At 44.1% G+C, this 15319-nt stretch overlaps 1 protein-coding gene and 1 long non-coding RNA gene across 14 annotated transcripts in view; one reads left to right on the top strand and one right to left on the bottom strand.

Annotated features, from left to right (window-relative positions):
• The window catches only part of CADPS2 (calcium dependent secretion activator 2), a 356172-nt gene extending 344760 nt beyond the window's left edge, over positions 1-11412 (top strand). For all 13 annotated transcript variants that reach the window (XM_081211433.1, XM_081211428.1, XM_081211431.1 and 10 more), the window contains 2 exons: positions 7147-7251; positions 10429-11412. In XM_081211433.1, coding sequence (XP_081067559.1) covers positions 7147-7251; positions 10429-10599 — 276 coding nt within the window. In that variant the 3' untranslated portion in view covers positions 10600-11412. The remainder of the gene's footprint in view (positions 1-7146; positions 7252-10428) is intronic.
• Positions 6963-12633, bottom strand: LOC308596709. Its single transcript, XR_014012676.1, has 2 exons — positions 12423-12633; positions 6963-7073 (listed from the first exon to the last, which is right to left on the bottom strand). It is a non-coding gene; the product is annotated as an uncharacterized lncRNA (long non-coding RNA).
• Between the last annotated feature and the right edge of the window lie 2686 nt (positions 12634-15319).

Genomic DNA, 15319 nt, shown 5'->3' with positions numbered 1-15319 from the left:
TAATTGGGGGGAAATGCAGCTCTGCTCCTCGAGAGGCAAAAGATACCATATTCTCCTCCCCATCACCACCACCCGCCTTCCTCTTCATCAGTGACCGGTCGCCAGAAGAGCCAAGCCAAAGAAAATCCCTATGTGGTCTGGCGATTCAAAAGTAGGAATATCAGGACTCCGAGGTCTACGGCTTTGTGTATTAGTACATATTGAGTCTTCGTTCCAGGTAGCAAACAGCTGCATCTTTTTTAAAAAAAAATCTTTTTTTATAAAAAAAATAATCTGCAATGTGTTTACCCCCACAAGAGACAAGTGTTCGATTTAGTAGGCTCCGTCTCAGAACGTTATAGATTAGTAGTTGAGCGAGGTAGGGATTGTGAATATTGAATATATATATTTTTTTGTATTTCCAATGGCCGGCCGAATAATGAAATTCCTTAACTACTTCTCTTTAACTTGGCTGAAGAAAGCTCGGTATGTTGCTAAATCTCTTTTCACCGGCACTGCCGAGAAACAACTTTAATCCTTGTTAGAAAATTGCCAAGTCTGAGGCTGACAAAGAGCTCATGCTTGTTCCATTGTTAGTGCTCCCGGGCCCTGAGAGTGGAGCCCTTTACAGCTGCGTGGATCCAGCCTGGCTCAGCTGTACTATTTAAGAGAGGAGGGTTTGTCAATTTCTATTGACAATGGAGAGAGTTTTTCAGCGCCTGTAGCAGTGCTGGACGCAGTTGGGGATCAACGCCAGCCATTCAAGCTGCACCCTCTTTCATTGCTTTGGTTTGTTAATTCAAGACTAAAGGTCCGCTGAGGGGGTTTAGGGTGTTTAAGAAAGCTGATGAACTGAAAGCGTTTACGGCCCTGGTGTGGCAATTTCCATAGTCGGTGGCAACTATTGGCACGGAGTGAGCTGTGTCCTTGTTGACCCTCTGGTTATTAAAAATGCACAAGTGCTGCGCTTCTCAATATTTCAACACTCTTTCATTGTCAATACCACCTTCTGAGCCCTTCAGCTTCTTACTTGCTCTAAAGATCTTCTTAGATTGGGTTTGAAAACTTCACCTTAAACACTAGATTAGACTGATGTTCTGTTTTCCGTGCTCCTGTTGATTTGTTGAACCTTCCTAGGGCTAGAAAGCAAGTAGCAGCTTGATGGGAAGACGGGTCGCTAATATGATTTACCAGTCTACAGTCATGCACAATAAGTGTGAATAAATACAGGGGTCTTGCAGAGTCAACCCTAGCCTTTCCTTTTTTCCCCTCTTTTTTTTTAACTTCAAAAGAGATATTTCAAGGGAAAATGAAGTGAGTAATACATGCCCTTACAGGAGCTGTCTGAACTATGTATTGGGGGGGGGGGAAGGAGGGAGAGAACAAATTTTCTTTTAAAATGGTTGGCTGCTGTCATGCACTGGTGTGAAAAATATATATATAATATACACTTTCTGTTTTATTCCTGTGTAGGCAACAGCGCAGCAACAACAAAAAAGCAATAATGCCATAGAATTGACATCAGGGCACAATGTAATGCCTTTTCAATTTTCCCTCCTCCAAGCTCAGGGGAATGTGATTATTCGGGGTGTCGTTGAAAAGTATTGTTGGTTTTACTGTAAGAACTTTGGAGTCTAGCAGGCATCATTCATTGATGCGAGGGGAAAAATAATTGTTTGTCTTAAAAACACAAAAAGCTTGCATACTGCCAGTGAACGTTGTTTGAGATAAATAAAGGTATAGCTTTACTGTGCTCAAAATTCAGAGGGAATATGGCTTCCTTAGCTTTCGCCGTATTAGCCGTTTTATTCAGAAGGCTTTGGAAGGGAATGGTTTGGCTAGGATTGGTTGGAGTCACAGGTGGAGCTTACAAATTTTGTTACGGGCCCTTCCGCTCCGACCCCACTGCCATACAATTTGAGCACTGGCTGTCCTTGTAAAAAAACATTACCTGTGGGTTGTCATTTAATTTGCTATATTTTTGTCTTGAATATGAGAAGAGCCCTGCTGGTTCAGACCAAAGGCCCATCTACTCCTGTTCTCACAGTAGCCTACTGGATAGAATAACTGTAGAGTTGAAAGGGACCCCTTGAGGTATCTAGTCCAACCCCCTGCAATGCAGAAATCTCAGATGAAACATCCAAGAGAGTCTGCAACCTCCTGTGGGAGACTGTTCCACTGCCGAACAGCTCACACTATCATAAAGTTTTTCCTGATGTTTAGTCGGATTCTCCTTTCTGGTAACTCGAAGCCATTGGTTTAAGTCCTACCCTCTAGAGCAGGAAGAAGATAAATCTTGATCCCTGTTACATGGGACAGCTGTTGAGATATTTGAAGATGGCTATCATATCTCCTCTCAGTCTCCTCTTTTCCAAGCTAAACGTCCCCAGCTCCTTCAACCGCTCCTGATAAGGCTTGGCTTCTAGACCCTTGATCATCCCAGTCGCCCTCTTTGGCACACCTTCCAGCTTGTCAACACCCTTCCTGAATTGTGTTGCCTGCGAGAGGCAAGCAGCACAGCCCGCACTTTCCCTACTTGTAATCAGAGGTGACTGACATTCAGAGGCATACCGCCTGCAATACTTGAGGTAGTGAGCAGCCACCATGGTTAGCAGCCACGGTGAACCTTATTGTGCTGTTCTGTCTTACACCAAGTTGGATCCCAAGGTTTTGTTCCATCAACAAACAAAGCAAACGAAAGCTTGGGATCCAACCGCAGCTTCGCAAGCCCTGTTTTGAGCCTGTGAGAGATTGGGTTAAGATCAAGCATGATTGGGACTTTAGCGGTGATGTGATTTCATTTGGGAGGCCTTTGCAATCATCTTCAAAACCAGTCCCTCTGGTACAGCGGCAGTGTTTGCTGGGAAGATTGCACCCAAAATGTGCAATATACCTTCCCAAAGACGCTTCTGCAATTACAACCTTCGATGTGCATTGCCTCTCAGCCAGTAAGGCTCCATTTGACTGTGTATCTTTATGCTAAAGTGAAAAAAAAAGACTTCCCAGGTGTGTGTTCTGGGTGCTGTAAGAAGCACGTCAGCACTTCCCCTTTCAGGCAGCGATGACATGGGGGTTTCTTTAACCTGCATTTATTCCCGAAAACCTTATGCACATCCAAGCACCCTTTGCTGTAGGTAATCCAACCTGCAAAATATTCCAGTCAAAAATCCTGTGGTCCTTTTGACTTCCAAATAGAAATGCATTCGGCGCTACACAAGGCTCGTTTTCTATTAGTAAGGAATGGAAGACAGCAAAAGGGTGACTTAAATAGAAATGGATATTGTAAAATGGCTATTAGAAATCATGCTCGTGATTAACACTTCTCAGGGCTTCCCGCCCCACTCCACCCTGCTACTTGCAACTAAATACAATGAAGGGTGATGCTAAATGTAAAATTCCGGACCCGGCGCTGTTTACCAGCTTATCCTGCCCAGTGCTAAACAGTGATTTTAGCATTTAAAGGTTCACAGAAAGGGGCAACAGCAAGCACAGGGCCTTGTTTGATGTGTCTGCACGGGGCACATGGCATTTGTGTGTTTAGGGGAGTGACTTTGGCCAAGGTTCTTTTCTCTATTAGCCTCCCGCAACCCCATTAATTTCCTTTTCAGGGAACGGCAAATCACAACACTTCCTTCGACAAGCTGCAGCTTGCTCATTTGTGCAAAGTGGCACCACTTCTGCTCCCGACTTAATTGTTTGATGCCCAGTCTCCTTTGCATCACTAATCGACGGCCTGCAACATGGGCTTTTTCCTTTTCTCGTCGAGGGTGCCGGTCTTCCCATGGAAATGGGCGGCACTGGATTGTGTTGCACACCTCTGAGGTTAATTCTTCCCAAGGTCTGTTTGATAAGAGAACAGATTGGGTCTATCATATTGCATGTAACAATGAATAGATACAAAAGAACAAATGGTGGTTGAGAGAGTGATCAGGTGAGCGAATTTATTGTTGCAGTGAATTCACTCAGATACCATCTGTTAAGCTACATGACACTCATCCCAATGTGGCTGACAGCATTTATTTGAATGCCACCTGTTATCCATGGATTTAAAAATAACTTCTAATCAATAATCTTTTAAAAATATTATATATATAGTGTTAATAAGACTCGTAAAAGCACACTCTGCAAGGCACTCATCTTTTAATGTTTGCTTACTTCCTATAGACAGGATTCAGCTCTGAAGAGAGTATGTCAGAAATAGATAATAAGTGAAAAGGAAACTCCTAATTTGCATATATTTGCATGCCTGTTCACAGCCTTTGCAGGTGCTAAACAACAAATGGTGGCTAGGTATTGTGTTCAACAATATCCTTATTTTGAAATAGTAACACTACAATGCCTCAGAATTTATATTTCAGAATTTTTAAATCATGGCTAGCAGTCCTAGAGCAGATGGACTTCGGCCAAAGAATCCCAGGAAATATACTTTGTTAAGGGTATTGGGAATCATAGCTCTGTGCAGAGGAGACTTGCACACAGCGTCATTGAAATGCAAAGCCAATCACAAGTCCTGCTGGGGGTCATCTGCACTCAGGAACACCAGGCTTGCCACCAGTGCAGAATTTAAATGCAAGACCTAGTGCAAGCCTGGCTAGGATCAGGTCTACTTTGGAACCCACCAGATGCATCTGGTTTCCCACCTCTGTTCTAGAAGTGCTGCTTTGGGACTCAATTCCGAGGAATTTCCCCAGCACAAGCCATATCAAAACATTGGTGCAACTCCCCAATTAGCTGGGCTTTGAGCAGAAAGCATACTGGCGGGCTGTGAATGTTATCATTAGCTCAGTGGTATCTGGGAGTGTACTTGCCGTCGTTTCAATCTTTCCTTTATTGCCAGGGCTTGTCCAACCAGAGAGGCAAAATAGGCTCCCCCTTGGGGTGCCAAAATTCCAGGGGTGCCTGAAAGTGCCTCTGCCCATGCTTTTGGAGGATGTGCACGGATGAAGTTTAGCAGCTCCTTGGCTGGGTAGTATCTTCTGCTTCCCAAGAGACACACTGGAAGATACCGGTACTTCTGATCTCCGCTGCCCAGAGAGGGAATAGAAGAGAGGGTTTTTTAAGGGCAGGAAGTAAAGAACTGCCAGGCATTAGAAACCAAAGCAAGATGATTATCTGGTTAACTGTTCATTATTTAAAATGCTGTTATTTCACTGCTCAGCCTAACATGCACATAATAAGCTGCAAGATGGGTGCAGCATTATTGATGATGTTGTTGGTGTTGTTGTTGTTTAGCCAGGATACCTTTGTTCAGCCCTAATTTCTGCTTGCTTGGTTCTGGCTGCATGTACTAAATCGTATTCATATAGCCTCCACTCCCTGAAGCTTTGTGTTCCCCCTTTCTTGTGTGTGTGCAGATACACAAACATACCCTCTCCTATTGTAAAGGAAGAGGAAATTATGTTAGGAAAAGATTTAAAGCTGCTTCTTTCTTTTTTTTTAAGAAAGCCCTGAAGTGCTAATTCTCTCCAAATGCAATTTTGCTCCAAAATGAAACCACCACTCTGTTTTTCATACTTTGACCACAGGGTTCTGTTTAGTAATTGATACTGAGAAAGACTGAAGCTACAGAGGTGGTTTGTTTTTCTATTTTGCCTTGGCGACTGGTTAAATATCAATGCTACTTATTTTAGCTAAAGCCTTCCTAACATCTTCGATTAAGAACATTGAATATACCTAGTAAGCAACCAGGTAGTGCCTTGGCCAACTCTGAAATGCCTTCGCCTTTCCTTAGGTCAGTATTTATCTCACGGATGGGAACCTTTGGCCCGCCAGATGTTTCTGGACCGCAGCTGCCGTTATCCCTGAGCACCCATTGTGGCTGATGCGAGTCAGGGTGCTCCAAACAGTCTCTCTTTTTGAGAGAAATTCAGTCACATCCCAGGCTGTGAAATTAGCTGGTTTGGAGCTCTTGCAAAAAACAACAACCCATTTTCCTAAAAGCCCAGACTTCCCAATAAGGGATGTGATTAGTGTGGTAGGGGAGCTGGGGGCGGGGGATGGAAATCACAACTGGCAACCAATGCCTTTGGTTTCAGATAGTACATGGGTAAAGGTAAAGGGACGCCTGACCATTAAGTCCAGTCACGAACGACTCTGTGGTTGCGGCACTCATCTCGCTTTACTGGCCGAGGGAGCCACCGTACAGCTTCCGGAGGTCATGTGGCCAGCATGACTAAGCCGCTTCTGGCGAACCAGAGCAGTGCATGGAAACACCATTTACCTTCCCACCAGAGTGGTACCTATTTATCTACTTGCACTTTGATGTGCTTTTGAACTGCTAGGTTGGCAGGAGCAGGGACCAAGCAACAGGAGCTCACCCTGTCGCGGGGATTCAAACCTCTGACCTTCTGATCAGCAAGCCCAAGAGGCTTAGTGGTTTAGACCACAGCACCACCTGCATCCTTAGTACATGGGTAGACAAATCTAAGAAGCCCGGGACACAAATTTTATGGCCCTCTAGCGGCTATGGTGGCTCAGAATCATAGAATTGATTATCCCCAGGGTCGCTTCCTACCCCCTGAACTGCAGGAATATGCAGCTGCCCAATATGGGGATCAAACTTGCAACCTTTGTGTCATACATTATCAGTTCCCTCATCCCAATTTTAGTGTCTGTCTGCCTCCCCACCCACCCCCTCTATTTCATTACACCCTTGGTAAGAGAGTGAGAACTGCAAAAAACGGCAGGAATTGTGTTTCATCGTCGGATGCCCTCTTCTTCCATTAGACTTCATTTCCCTTTTTGCTAAGTGAAACTTGCAGAGCTGTGCAATTTTCCCCTTCGTCTCCGTAAATAATCTTCTTCCCCCTACTGTTTTAGCAATCAGTTATTTCATGCGAGCGTGTGCACAGAACACTCCTTTTTGCCTACAGATCGCGATGTGCGAAACACTCTTTCACATGAAGATGGCCCAGCTCAATGGCACTGAGGAGTTTTTGCTAATGCTAATTCGCGTGAAGACCAATTCAGGTCAAGTTTGCCAATTTCCTAGCAACGACACTTGCCGTTTTACTGACCGGGATCAAGGCATCGTTGACTTCAAGGGCTGATTTGCAGCCTGTTTGAAGGGTCCGATTTGCCTCTCGTCACCAGATCTGCTAAATAAATAATGGCGGACAGGACATATCTATAGATATATATTTACTGTCTCTTCTTTTTTCTTAACAGCAATGGTACAGTAACTCTATGAAAATCATATGCGTGTGGCTGGCTGATAGATTAGAACTGCAGCTTCATATCTATCAGCTGAAGACTCTCATCAAGATAGTGAAGGTAAATATATTAGAATTTGATTGCACCGCAGCATTGAAAAGAGAAGCAAACAATAAATTGTTCTGGCCTTTTTTCTTTTTTGAAAAAAGCAATTTTAATGGTTCTTAAACTAATACAATAACCATTGAATACTTACCTAGCAGTACATCCAAGTGTTTGTCTCTAGACATAAGCTGACACATTCAACATTCAAACATATTAATGTAACCCCTCCACTGAGAATATTGAGTAATTGATATAAGGAGGTCTTGATTTTGGTCATTAACATAGTTAAAGAATGGGGTCCACATTTCTTGGAAGACGTCTCTCTTCGTTATGCCTTTAATTGCCTTCTTGTGTCTGGTGAGATGCTCAGACGTTGCTGTATCCCAGATATTGTGCATCATATGCATCAATATAGCAATTTCCCCAAAGCTTTGAAACACTGCTGTAAGGTGGGTATTCCACTTTAAAAAAATGGGAGAGCAGCCCAATGTGTTCATGGCTGAGATTACATCACTTGTTCCAAACCTGTTACCCTTCGGCTGTTTTGAGACTAGAGCTGCCATCAGCTAGCTTGGCTGGCGCTGATGGGAGTTATAGTCCAAAACAGCTAGAGATTGGGAACGTTGAATTAGTTCTTATGGTCTTGGTCTCTGTGATTCATGAGCCGCACTGAACCGGCTACAGCGCTTGCTTGAAAGGGCTGAAGCAAAGCAATGCAGTAGTACCCATCTTACTTGCAGTGAAAAGGTGCCTTTTCAAATTATCTGGGACTGGCAGAAAGAATAATTTGTTTAGTAGTTGAATCTGTGCTTTGCAATGGAAGTCACTACAGCAAATCTAGAGTGGTGTATATAAGCCAAATTGTACAAGCAGCTAGCTTCTAATAAACATGTCCCCGGAGGCCAGAACACTGCAGAACAGAAACCCAAAAGGCCACTTAATGAGTGATTGGTGAGGTGATTTGGTGGTCTGAAGGCCTATCTGAATCTGTTCAGCTACTTATCAGGTGCAAAAATGGAAGGCTGCACAAATGGAGATTGACTGATGGGAACATTTCCCCTGCCAGCAAATTGGATCCTACAGCTCCCAAGGTGATTTCAGTGGCCAAGCACCACCGAGTGGAATTTGTGTGACTGCATACACGTAGCAAAGGGGAGTTAAATTGGATATGCAGCTCCTACAATTATTTTTATAACTCTTTTTTATTATTATTAATATGGATCACTAGTTTTGCATGAGCAAAAAAAATTATACAGAAGTAGTTTAAAAGAGATGACTTGATCAAGCCTTCAGCATGATCAACTGAAGAGTTTGCACATCGAACTGAAGTCTTATTTTCCAGTTCAGAAGTACTAGTGTTTCGGGCATTCCTGCCACAGGCAGGGCCACGATTCGGCACACTTGCTCAGTTGTTAGCACTGGATCTCAATCTGGAGCCATATTTTGGTATTCAGATGGTTGTTTAATGCAGTTGATCATGAAAAATACAGTCCTCAGTTCAGAATAATCAGCTAGTTGTGCAGCTAAAGGACATGTAAACCATCCAAGATGTGTTTCACTTTGGAAATGTGAAGCAATAGGTACAATCTTGTTTTTAAGCGCCTGTTTTAACATTCTTGTGATTTAAGGTTAACAGAGCATGGTCTTTTTGTATTCAGGGTAGTTCTCTCCCAACTCCGCAGATCAAAGCAAAAAGACAGTCCAGATTCCCAGTGGCTGTCAGCCCAACACATTTGTTGTGTATGTTTTGCTGCATGTGACAATGAAACGCAGCCTGCATTGCAGCATTCAGGATGAATCGCCCAGTGTCTTTCATTAGCCCAGATTCTGCTGGTGGAACCATTGCTCGGGCAATTGTGCTGTACCTGAGCTATACCGTTACGGCAGAGTCATGTATTAAATTAAATATTTGTACTTACTCAAGGCACACGATTCCCAGAGCTGCTGCTCTTCCTGATAACCTCCAGGAGAAAGCATCCCCAAGCCACACAGGCTATTGGAGAGTTGCTCATTAAGTTTAAGAGCCAGCTCATTCAAGACACAGCAATTACTTGATGAGAGTTTGATACGTTTCTTTGGAAAGCGTGTGAAAGAATGCTACTTTTTTTAAAAAAAAAGAGTGCTGCTTTCTTCCCTGTTTTTGTGTAATGCAGCTCTCTCTCTTACACTTATACACACACACACACACAGACACACAGACTATGAAAGGTACTGGAAAAGAACTTTCTGTTGGGAGATGTTACACTGAGAACTACTTTCAGGCTTTTTAGCACCATAAACAAAACATTTAAATAGCTCTCTCTTGCCCACAGCAATACACTCTGGGGCTTGGGGGTCGGGATCCTGTTCTCGTGTGTTGTGTTGAAGGAGGAAGCATAGCTTAGGGTTAAGAGCATGCGATTTCCATCCAGAACATTCCAGCTCCAATCCTTGACATCTCTAATTTGGGACTACAATTCCCATCATTCCTGATTACTGGTCCTGCTAGCTAGGGACGGTGGGAGCTGTAGTCTGAAAACAGCTGGAGACCCAAGTTTGGGAAACACTGAGTTAAAAGATCTCAAATACAGGGCTGGTACAGACATCATCCCAAGCCCCAGAGGAGCTGTTGCCCTCCAGGTGTTCTGAACTACAACTCCCAGAAAAATCATGCTGCCTGGCAGAGAGGCTGATGGGAGTTGTAGTGCAGAATATCTGGAGGGCACCAGTTCAGTGAACGATGTTCTGATGATGCCATGGTAGACTGTTGTGATCAAAACAGTCCAATGGTCTGCTTTTTACCTACCATTCCCTTTTTTTGCCAATTGATTTTTTCCCCCATATTATTGCGGATTTGTTAAAAAACTGAGCAAATTTAATATTTTCAACAACAGAAAGACTTCCCACCCCCTTCTTAGATGTGTCCATAATTAACCCTTATTGCTGCTTATATTTCATAGTTCTAATTCACATTCCATTTTTTCCTTTTATCCATCAGCATTAGTTAACATTTCCAATATTGTCACGTGAGGATTACGCATCCATTTATCAAGCCACGTTAATTCACCAATTCTATTCCACACACCTTTCCCCAACCCTTTATCGCAGTCAGGCCTTCATTCCATCTGCCCCCTTCAATGAGACTGACGTTTTTAGGGAACTACAAAAGGGAAGAACTGACCCTTTGCTGAAAATATTCTCTTGTCACTACAGAAGACCTATCGAGACTTCAGGCTGCAGGGCGTGCTGGAAGGAACCCTGAACAGCAAAACATACGACACCGTCCACAGCCGTCTGACAGTAGAGGAAGCCACGGTCTCTGTGTCTAATGGGAGCGGACTTCAAGGCATCACAATGAAGGACAGCGACGAAGAAGACGGCTGACCACCTGCTTCCCCTCACGAGTGTTTGTTCCGTAACTTGTCCTCACACTTCGCGTTTATGGTTTTGCCTTAATGCCCCGATGCTATGGTGTAAAATTCATCCCACTTGTAAGGGAGGAAAGGTGGGCTAGAAAGGGGGAAAGGGGGTGGTATTGGGGCAGGGGTGTTTAATGCCGAAGACATTTTGAAGACAATGGCCAGGGTGGGGTGGGGGTTGCATATTTTTCTATGTAGCTTTGCTTTGCACTTTTGAGAATGCCAGCATGGAGTGTGGGCTCCATCCCTTTCTGTTTGTCGCATTGCCGTTTCTCTTCCTGTAACCGGCCGGGAGAGCAGACATTGTACATTGCGCAATACTACAGGCAGTCATCATTGGAAACTGTTCAGAGCAGGCATTTCATCTGCAACAATTGCAGCCTGAAAATGTATTTCCCATGGTTTGTCGCTGTTGTGTTTTGTTTCTGTTGTCGGTCTCTTGCTTTTTCTTCATTCTTAGGAGACATGCATTTAAAAGAAAAACTTGGTCCCTAGTCCTTTGATTTTTGCTTTGTATAAAAGGCAAGAGGATCTCCAAGGACTGCCAGGGGGAAAACACACACACACCCCACCGCAAGTGTTGCATCTTCTCTCTTGCAAATTTAAAAACTTTCTCATCTCGTTGATTGTCCAGAAACCTGCCTTCAGTATTTCTATGTCTCTGTGAAAATTTGCAGGCAATAAGAATCTCCCTTTTCCCTCCTGTCATGACCACTTCTGTATCTAGCCCACGTTTGTACAAAGTTCCAAAATTAAAATATGTTTGCAATATTTGAAATCCTTCGACCTCCAGCGTGTGATTTGTTTTGCTGGCAGGAGAGGGCAGTTACAAAAATAAAGTGCAATTGTTTCCTGGAGCCCTGCAACATTTGATAAAGTGTTTTTATATGAAGAATTACCTGAGTGGTCTAGCCTATAGTTTTTTCATTTAAGAAATTACTTGCATCTCAATATTCTCCGGTGATGTCTTTTCAAAAAGGCATTCTGCTTTTGTATACCTTCCATAAAATGCATACATCTCTGCCTATTGATGACAGCTTGAATGGTTCCAAAGTAATCTGGAAGAGCACTGAGCGAAGAAGTTGGGGGCGGGCGTTACTTATGTTCCTAGTGACCTTAAATGCCTGGCCTTAATTTAGCAGTGAAGTGCTTTACTTCAATGAATTCCTTAAACAATTCAGAATCGCTGTGGCTTACGCGGCGGTTCTTTGCAAAGACAGGTCGCGCAACTTTGCGGCTGCTCTGTGAGTACAAAGGCTTGAAGGATTGAAAAGTAGTGAGTTCCAGAGAGGAGCTCATTGTTTTGTTTCGTTTTGAAGCGCTCATGTAAACTGCGCTGAACAAGGGCAAACAAGTTACACTTCAGCAGAGCTTGGCTCCTCCTCGAAGTGGCAATTACTCCTCGTTCTCCAAGAACTCTCGAGAACTTGAAATAGAGCTATTTAGTGGGAGAAAGGGCAGATAAAATATTCTGTGTTCTTGCACTGTCCTCACAAACAGGATGGTGAGGACAATATGTCTGGGGTCTAGCATTCTCTTTGGTCTCCCTTCAGGAAATAACCTTCCCAAATGATACCAAGAGATGCCAAAGATTTTTTGAATAGAGTGAGTGATGATAATTACTCCTTCCAGCAATGTTTGGGGGCTCAACACAGAAATCTCAATCAAAAAGCAACGGGAGTATGACATAGGTAACCAAATATACCCCATCCAATGGACTAAACTGTGGTCTAAACCTTCCTTCAAATACATCTCAGACAACAGAAAGGAATACACCTTGAAACTTACCTATGGATGGTACCTAACACCATGGAAGTTGGAGCTGATACAGCCAGGAACCTCACCAAAATGCTGGAGAAGCTGCAGCTCTACAGGTACATACCCCCACATGCGGTAGGACTGCTCCAGAATCCAACCCCTCTGGACATCAGACCTACAAGAAATATGCAAAATAACAAAACAGGTATTAGAAGCCTCCCCAGAACTACCAGATCTACAATTATACTTTGAGGCATTGGGTTTGTGCTGGATTACTGAAGAACAAGCAGGTGACTGGGAGCGGCCGCCGAGACCACATAACACCGGTCTTGAAAGACCTACAGTGGCTCCCAGTACATTTCCGAGCACAATTCAAAGTGTTGGTGCTGACCTTTAAAGCCCTAAATGGCCTTGGTCCAGTATATCTGAAGGAGCGTCTCCACCCCCATCGTTCTACCCGGACTCTGAGGTCCAGCACCGAGGGCCTTCTGGCAGTTCCCTCACTGCGAGAAGCCAAGTTACAGGGAACCAGGCAGAGGGCCTTCTCGGTAGTGGCGCCCTCCCTGTGGAACACCCTCCCACCAGATGTCAAAGAGAACAACAACTACCAGACTTTTAGAAGCCCTGTTTAGGGAAGCTTTTAATGTTTGATGTATTACAGTATTTTAATATATATTTTTGAAGCCGCCCAGAGTGGCTGGGGGAGCCCAGCCAGATGGGTGGGGTATAAATAATAAATAATTATTATTATTATTATTATTATTATTATTATTATTATTATTATTGCTAGATCTGAAAGGGTATGATGGTAAATATGGATAGCATGCCTGTATGTGGTATGGCAGAACCAAAATTTACAAGAGCTTCTCCAACCATGTGATCAGAAAGAACTTGATTAGAGCCCAGGGAAAACACAAAAACTTACTGGAAAGAAAGACACCACAGGAGCAATAACTAGGAAAAAGATTAATATGGAGAACCAGTGGGATACTCACTGCAGCCAACTGAAGTCAACCAACTATGCCTTGGGTCCCCCAACCTCTCTCACCACCAAGAAAAGCTAATAAATGAATAGAAAGAGAATGTGACGCCCACACAAAAACCTTGCACGTAACACTATGTAAAAGAATGAAAGTTTATGTCAGGGATGAGCCAGTGGTTTCAAGTTCCCCGGAGGGAGGGGGGAACCTGGGAGTGGAAGAAGAGGGTGGGGGAGGGAGATAATGAGGAGAGAGCTGTGGGAGGAAGCCGAGAGGAAGAGGCAGGAAGGGCTAGAGAGCCAAGAAGTTCACAGGAGCAGCAAGGGTTAAGCTCAAGCTCAGAATCTTTCTTGATAGCTCTGATGAGACATGGGAGAAGAGGAGGGCTGAAAGGCATGGGTTGCTGGAGGGGCAACAGCAGGCCTCCGCAGAGATCTGAACTGAGTGACTCTGATGGATGATAAGATGTGTTAATGACCCGTTGTAAATACTGTAAATAAAGACTATTTTTAAAAGTCATGGCAATTGTTGTGAAGAGAAGATACCCTCAGCCCTGACAGTTTACCACCCCTCTCTTCTCCCCCACAACCTTATACCGACTACAACATTAATGTCTCACACCGGATAGAACTGATCTGTAGAAAAGACTTTATGATCTGAAAACAGAGATGCTGTACTTTTGTAACCCAAGAAAATCTTGTAATAAAAGCAATTTTAAAAGAAGGAGAAACAAAAAACTTTTTAATAATAATAATAATAATAATAATAATAATAATAATAATAATAATAATAATTTACTATTTATACCCCGCCCATCTGGCTGAGTTTCCCTAGCCACTCTGGGTGGCTCCCAGTCAAGTGTTAAAAACAATACAGCATTAAATATTAAAAACTTCCCTGAACAGGGCTGCCTTCAGATGTCTTTTGAAGATAGGATAGCTGTTTATTTCCTTCACTTCTGAAGGGAGGGTGTTCCACAGGGTGGGTGCCACTACCAAGAAGGCCCTCTGTCTGGTTCCCTTTAACCTCACTTCTCGCAATGAGGGAACTGCCAGAAGGCCCTCGGCACTGGATCTCAGTGTCCGGGCTGAACAATGGGGGTGGAGACGCTCCTTCAGGTATACAGGACCGAGGCCGTTTAGGTCTTTAAAGGTCAGCACCAACACTTTGAATTGTGCTCGGAAACGTACTGGGAGCCAATGAGATCTCTCAGGACTGGTGTTATGTGGTCCTGGCGGCCACTCCCAATCACCAGTCTAGCTGCCACATTCTGGATTAATTGCAGTTTCCGGGTCACCTTCAAAGGTAGCCCCACATAGAGCATGTTGCAGTAGTCCAGGTGAGAGGTAACTAGAGCATGCACCACTCTGGCGAGACAGTCCGCGGGCAGGTAGGGTCTTAGCCTGCGTCCCAGGTGGAGCTGGTAGACAGCCACCCTGGACACAGAATTAACCTACTCCTCCATGGACAGCTGTGAGTCCAAAATGACTCCCAGGCTGCGCACCTGGTCCTTCAGGGGCACAGTTACCACATTCAGGACCAGGGAGTCCTCCATACCCGCCTGCCCTCTGTCCCCAAAAAACAGTACTTCTGTCTTGTCAGGATTCAACCTCAATCTGTTAGCCGCCATCCATCCTCCAAACTCACATGTTTTTAAAAAAACATACACAAAGGAAGCTGCAGAGTCAGACAATTTGGCCTATCTAGCTCAGTATAGAAGAAGAGAAGAGTTTGGATTTGATATCCCGCCTTTCACTCCCTTTAAGGAGTCTCAAAGCGGCTAACATTCTCCTTTCCCTTCCTCCCCCACAACAAACACTCTGTGAGGTGAGTGGGGCTGAGAGACTTCAAAGAAGTGTGACTGGCCCAAGGTCACCCAGCAGCTGCATGTGGAGGAGTGGAGACGCGAACCCGGTTCCCCAGATTACGAGACTACCATTCCTAACC

This window comes from Podarcis bocagei, assembly GCF_964188305.1.
Source record: "Podarcis bocagei genome assembly, chromosome: 10".
Taxonomy (NCBI): Eukaryota; Metazoa; Chordata; class Lepidosauria; order Squamata; family Lacertidae; genus Podarcis; species Podarcis bocagei.
This window is presented reverse-complemented; position numbering and strand designations above follow the sequence as displayed.